The following is a 6,702-nucleotide window of genomic DNA, read 5'->3' on the forward strand; positions in this document are numbered from 1 at the left end:
CCAACAGAACTCGGTGACTCTCGCCCACGCTGAAGGGGCCTGTGCTCCCGCCCTGGCAAGCTCAGCTGGGCTCCACCTCAAGCTTCCCTGCCCCCTCTTCTGCCCTCCCGATGCCTGCCCCAAACACCCCTCAGCTTCAGGAAACTTTTCATCAGGTCCCTAAAGGGGGAACCCCACAGCTCCTCCAGTTCCTGCCCTTCCCGCTCCCGCCTGAGACCCAGTGGGAAAAGGTCAAAGCAGGCAATCCCCTGCTTGAGCTCTTGGAGGAGGGAGGGTGGCAGTAACAGCTGTCACCAGGAGATGGGTGAGGGCATGGGGAAGGTGTCGGCCCTGAGTGGAGCAGGGGGCGCAAAGGGGTGGCCATGACGTGCCGGTGGAGAGCAGAGAAGCTGTGGCTGCGGCAGCATCTTCGGAGTACCGGGCGGCGGCCGCGCCTGGGACTGGGCGCGCGGAGCTGTCCGTTCAGCACCACCGCGAGGGCGCGGGCTCCGCTCCCGCTCCGGCTCCCGCGGGCGTCTGCGGCGCGGCTGTTGTTCCGGTCGGGGGATGAAGGGCGCTCAGATCGAGAGAGGTGGCTCTGCGAGCGTCGGGGCCAGCAGCCACCTGTGAGCCTTCTGCAACTGCAGGCGGCAGTGGCATCTCCGGCCGGAGACAGGAGGAGACGCTCGGCGGACCCCGCCCGCCTGCCCGCTAGGCGCATACACAGGCGCACACACACTCGCATCCGCGCGCACACGCACAGCCAGCTCGCAGCGGCAGCCGCAGCGATGCTCGCCAGCAGGTTGGGGAAGTTTCCCGCCGGCCCTGGCCACGGGCCCCAGTGCTCGCAGGTAAGCGCTTCCAGAACGCTCAGGGCGAGCCCTGGCCGCTCTGCTCGGTAAGGCGCGGCGCGCGCGCGGCGCACGCGGCTTGGGGGCACCGCGCCCGGCGGGCAGGGAGGCCCGGGGCGGGGGGCGAGGTGACTCCAGTCGTGGGGGCTGGACACAGGGGATGCCAGGCCGGCCCCTTACCCCCAGTCCATGTTTACAGACTCGCGCAGTGAATTTCCCCGCCTCCCCCCTGAAGCTACGCGCCCCCATCTCAGCCCAGCCCTGCCAGTGCGCATCCCAGCTCCGGTCCCGCCTGTCTGCGGCGAGCGGGCGGGGACGTCTCCTCGGCCCGCCCACGGGCAAGGTCAGCTCGCAGCCCCCTTTTTTCGCTGAGCCGCGGGGGCGCGACTCATGCAGGCGTAAAGGGACCGACAGAACCCCCTGGATGGGGGGTAAAGGGGGTGGCGCGGCCCTGCTAGTGGAAACATACCCAGCCCCCAGCCTTTCCTTGGGAGGGGGCCAAGCCACACAGAACCACTCCTCCTATCCCAGTGCCCTTCAGCACCCACCCACCCACCTGGAGAGAACGGGCCCGCCAGGGTTGGGTGGGAAAGAAGAGAGGGGCGCCCAGACCCTGAGCACCCCGCGCTCATCCGATGCGGTTCCCTCCGCTTCCAGTTGTAGCACCCGGGTTCGGTGCCGGAGGCTGGGCGTCTCCAACATGACCCGCCGGAGCCTGTGGGATGTGTCGGAGGCCAACGTCGAGGATGGAGACATCCGCATCAACGTCGGGGGCTTCAAGAGGCGGCTGCGCTCGCACACGCTGCTGCGCTTCCCGGAGACCCGCCTGGGCCGCCTGCTGCTCTGCCACTCGCGCGAGGCCATCCTGGAGCTCTGCGACGACTACGACGACGTCCAGCGCGAGTTCTACTTCGACCGCAACCCCGAGCTCTTCCCCTACGTGCTGCACTTCTACCGCACGGGCCGGCTGCACGTCATGGCCGAGCTGTGCGTCTTCTCCTTCAGCCAGGAGATCGAGTACTGGGGCATCAATGAGTTCTTCATCGACTCCTGCTGCAGCTACAGCTACCACGGCCGCAAAGTGGAGCCCGCGCAGGAGAAGTGGGAGGAGCAGAGCGACCAGGAGAGCACCTCGTCTTCCTTTGACGAGATCCTGGCCTTCTACAATGACGCCTCCAAGTTCGAGGGTCAGCCCCTGGGCAACTTCCGGCGGCGGCTGTGGCTGGCGCTGGACAACCCCGGCTACTCGGTGCTGAGCCGGGTCTTCAGCATCCTGTCCATCCTGGTGGTGTTGGGGTCCATCATCACCATGTGCCTCAACAGCCTGCCGGACTTCCAAATCCCCGACAGTCAGGGCAACCCTGGCGAGGACCCCAGGTTCGAAATCGTGGAGCACTTCGGCATCGCCTGGTTCACGTTTGAGCTGCTGGCCAGGTTTGCGGTGGCCCCTGACTTCCTCAAGTTTTTCAAGAATGCCCTCAACCTTATCGACCTCATGTCCATCGTCCCCTTTTACATCACTCTGGTGGTGAACCTGGTGGTGGAGAGCACGCCTACCTTGGCCAACTTGGGCAGAGTGGCCCAGGTCCTGAGGCTGATGCGGATTTTCCGCATCTTAAAGCTGGCCAGGCACTCCACTGGCCTCCGCTCCCTGGGGGCCACCCTAAAATACAGCTACAAAGAAGTGGGGCTGCTTCTGCTCTACCTCTCCGTGGGGATTTCCATTTTCTCCGTGGTGGCCTACACCATCGAAAAGGAGGAGAACGAGGGCCTGGCCACCATCCCCGCCTGCTGGTGGTGGGCCACCGTCAGTATGACCACGGTGGGGTATGGCGACGTGGTCCCAGGAACCACAGCAGGGAAACTGACTGCCTCTGCCTGCATTCTGGCAGGTATCCTCGTGGTGGTACTGCCCATCACCTTGATCTTCAACAAGTTCTCCCACTTTTATCGGCGCCAAAAGCAACTTGAGAGCGCTATGCGCAGCTGTGACTTCGGAGATGGAATGAAGGAGGTCCCTTCCGTCAATTTAAGGGATTACTATGCCCATAAAGTTAAATCCCTCATGGCGAGCCTGACAAACATGAGCAGGAGCTCGCCAAGCGAATTAAGTTTAAATGATTCCCTACAGTAGCAGGGAAGACTTGTCCTCACACCCACCTTGTTGAGCTGCCTCTCATGCCTCTGACACAGTCCAGGCACCTTAGGGTGATGGCGTAAGGAGTATGGCCAGCCCCAGAGGGGAGAGATGCATGGGCTATGCAGCCAGGTTGCTTCTGCAGTAGTTAGAGTCATTTTCAGAGGGTGGTGTGTCTGGCACCATGCCTTCGCGCCTTTCAATGAGTTGACACTCACTGGTGTTTGCATCACCGGCAATAACATGTTTGCCTTCCTGCTGGATGAATACCCCCCAGAATGCTAACTTTTCTGTCCACCGTGTTCTCTAGTGCTCGTGACCCAGTACTGTCTGTGAGGTTTCTGTGCTCTTTCTAAGGTTGTCATGTGAGATCTGTACAAAAAGCCCCTACATGTCTGTCCAGTGGAAACACGTCTATGGGGTCCGCAAGGATATGATGGGATTTTGCTCACGTCCCGTGAAAACAAAATCTCAGTTTTTTTATTCACGGCTTTCATTCGTTTTAATACCAAAACAAAGAGAATGTGAAGTTAAGCACATGCCCAACGCAAGTCTGTGTGTTGTGTTATGAATGATCGTCGCTCCGTGACTTGCATGGGTACCTGGTCACCTTTAGAACACTGTGTGTTGATGTTCATCTCTTCAATGTTGCTCTTTAGAGAATGTTACTCTGTTAAACATGTAGTGAAGATAGAAATTTTTCCCCTAGAACAGCTGCTTTAGGGACAGGGGCTTCAACTAAACGTAGGCCAAATAGTAGGATGCTTAGAGACTTTCCAGAGGCGGGCCTCTGTCTTTCCTAGGGTGACCGTGCAGGCATCTATTTCTGGCTGAGGTTCCTGGTCTAGCCCATTTGACCAAACTTTGCTGTGTCTTGGGTATTAGCATGTTTTTGAAATATTTATTTTTTAAAATGTTTAGAAATAAGGCCGTATCGTCTTTTTCAACTAAAAAGAGGTTTACTGTTGTGTTGTTTCCCTGAGGAACATTGTTGGGTTGCTAGCAAGGCCAGTAGTTTAGAAATCTTGTTGCCTGTTCCGCAAGCTTGTAAAACGAGAGCCCTTTTATTTCCAAGCAGAATTTACTTAGGTAATTTTGCGTCTAGGATATAGTATGCTACATGCAATGCTGTAATTTCCTTGGTATGACATGGGAATCTGGTGGTGTGAAAGCGTGTACTCAAAATACAGAAATGCATGAAAGCTGTGTTGCTTACCCAGGATGCAAATACTACAATTCCTATTTTCATTTCAACTGCCATTTGTTGGAGGAGGGTGGGTAGAGGACAGGAAAGAGCTGTAAAACAAAACACTGCTACTCTCATAAACAATTGTAAACTTCTTGAAAAGCGCAATGCTATTTAAAAGGCCTTTAAACTTCTAAATTTGTGTTGAAGGTTGAGAGCTCTTTCCTTATCCAAAATGCCTTCTCTCCTCCTCCTCCTTCTCCTCCTCCTGTTAATTAGCACATAACATTGTGAAGGGGAACCTGGGCCCCTTTGTAAGATAGTTCTCCATTATCTTCTAGGTAATCAGATGGTTTTACAGTTGGCTTTCATTACGGTTCGGTCTTTGGAAAGGCTGCAAGATCCAGGAGTCTAAGCATGGAGTTAGGCAGGTGTTTTATGCACAGCTTGGGCCTTCCCTAAACAGGTCCATTTTGTGTCTTAGTTGAAAGTAATGAATACCTCATGGGAGTGTGGTGAGGATCTCGTCAGAAGACTTTGTGTACTTGTAATTGCCATGGATACTACGGCCCAGGTAATTTGTTGGATGAATGCACTAGTCACATGTGCCCTTGAGTTCCCAGTTCAAATCCTCCCATCAGACGAGCCTCGTGGAGGGTGGGGAGGTGACCATGTCCTTGTGCCTGATGGTCTACCATCTCCATCTGTTTCTCAGAAGCAGGAAAGGGTGAGATGACTTAGGGGCAATGGGTCACCCAGTTAGAAGAGCAGGGTTATTTTTCCGAATCTACACATGGACTATTTGGCTTTGGCTGATGTTTCCAGCACTGGAAGGCAGAGCATTTACAACATCAGCCTTAGCTGCACTGAAGGAAATTGATGCCACAAACTTGTGAGGACTCTTCTGTTTGCAGAATGGGTGGTATCGGGTCACTGAGCGTGGTCACTAGGTCACTGACCATAGAGTTTGTGAAAAGTGGGAGGCAGGGGAGCTCAGTCACTCTCATGAGTATTTTTCTAAACAGGCGGGTTTTACCACCAAAAAAAGAGATACCCATCGTGGGCACTCTTTGCAGATGTGAAAGCTGGAATACTTGACTTTTCATTTTGGTAATGACTTGCATTTATCTGGTGCCTTTCATTAGGGGAATCCCAAAGTGCTTTAGAGACTGTCTTTTTCACCTCTTGTACATAGACATACTTGTATAAAATTTACTTTGCCCATCCTGGAACTTCAGTCACTTCTGAGCAGGAGACTGTCCTAATAGCATTGAGTTCTCCAAGTGATGGTTTCAGATAAGAGGGAGAGAGAACAACTCAGTTGGCTTGGATACGAGTTGATTCCCACCAAGGAAGGAGACAGAACTGTGACCCTGGAATGCATAACCTTCCTCTCGTCTATGGTACCACCACTACCACCACGGTGTGAAGGTCCCAGGTGCTTCCAACTGGGCTTTAATGGATCTTGCTAGATAACATCTTACACAGCCATCTTCTGGTCCCTGGAGCTAATCTGGGAGGCTCAGGGGGATTCCCTGCTCTGTTCCTGGAGTTAAGAATATACCTGTGAAATGACGTCATTGGCCACCAGGCTGTCAGACTGACCCACAAGCCTCCTTCGGGGCCACAGCAGAAGCTTCCGACCACTTATCCCAGCTGCTGGCTTGACAGCAGCTTCCCTCCCGACATTTGGAGGTTGTTCTTTGCAATGCTGTTGGGGTGAATGTATGCGCCAGGCTTTTCTCACAATGTATGTGATGAGCATTTTGAAAGCGCTGTTTGGGAAGTGATACTATGTCTTTATTGTATAGACACGTATTCCTTATAGGTTTGTGTTTCTGCCAACTCCCCACATTTCCTGGGTTTGCTACTAAGGAGGGGCATGTTGTAATGCCAAGCCAATTTGTAGCTCCTGGGGTAGTAATTGGTGTTTAATATTTGGATTTGTTATTTCTATTTATCTTAGTCCCCAAATAATTGAACTACCTGCTAATTCTTGCCTCATTTCAGAGAAAATGATCTGTTGTGCACTTTGGGATAGCAGAGATCTGTACAGGCTGTGTGTTATCTCCTTGAAGGCTAACTGGTATTTTGTGTGTGTTTTAACAGCATGACTTGTCAGAGTTGTAATTTAAAAATTGAGAGCACTGCCTTTGCCATGTCGGTGTGAACACTCATTAACGTACCGCTGTGCGCGCATTGACGCGGCCGCTGCTCCGTCCTATCTGATGACTCACTTCAGGCTCCGTGCCTCGACTCCGACTCTGTGAGGAGGAACACACACTCAGGACTCCGCCTCTGAGTATGCAGATTAAACAGAAAGAAGTGATTTATGCTTCCTTCAGGCACTGCACTGACACATGGAGTGGCAAACACAAGGCCGTTCAACGCCGGGGCCCGGCTCCCGGAGAAAGCCTGGGCCTTGTGAGCACTGGGTGGGGAGGAGGAGCTGTTCTTTATTCTTCGCAGGCACAGGGAGCAGGGCCCCCATTTCTGCCAGGATCTAGCCACCATCCTGCTTTGTAGAAGGAACGGTCACTTATTCTTAG

General features: G+C 54.0%; 1 protein-coding gene across 2 annotated transcripts; it reads left to right on the top strand.

Moving 5' to 3' along the window:
- The first annotated feature begins 315 nt into the window (after window positions 1–315).
- On the top strand, window positions 316–6,305 carry KCNS2 (potassium voltage-gated channel modifier subfamily S member 2). 2 transcript variants are annotated; one of them, XM_080647188.1, is made up of 2 exons: window positions 316–830; window positions 1,488–6,305. In XM_080647188.1, exon 2 carries the CDS (start codon window positions 1,531–1,533, stop codon window positions 2,962–2,964), a length of 1,434 nt encoding a protein of 477 aa, XP_080503314.1. In that variant the 5' UTR covers window positions 316–830; window positions 1,488–1,530; the 3' UTR covers window positions 2,965–6,305. The 2 variants fall into 2 exon arrangements, with proteins under 2 accessions (XP_080503314.1, XP_080503315.1); XM_080647189.1 differs by lacking the exon at window positions 316–830 and adding an exon at window positions 1,039–1,173.
- The last annotated feature ends 397 nt before the right edge of the window (window positions 6,306–6,702 follow it).

This window comes from Plecotus auritus (genome assembly GCF_963455305.1).
Source record: "Plecotus auritus genome assembly, chromosome: 11".
In the NCBI taxonomy this organism is placed as follows: Eukaryota; Metazoa; Chordata; class Mammalia; order Chiroptera; family Vespertilionidae; genus Plecotus; species Plecotus auritus.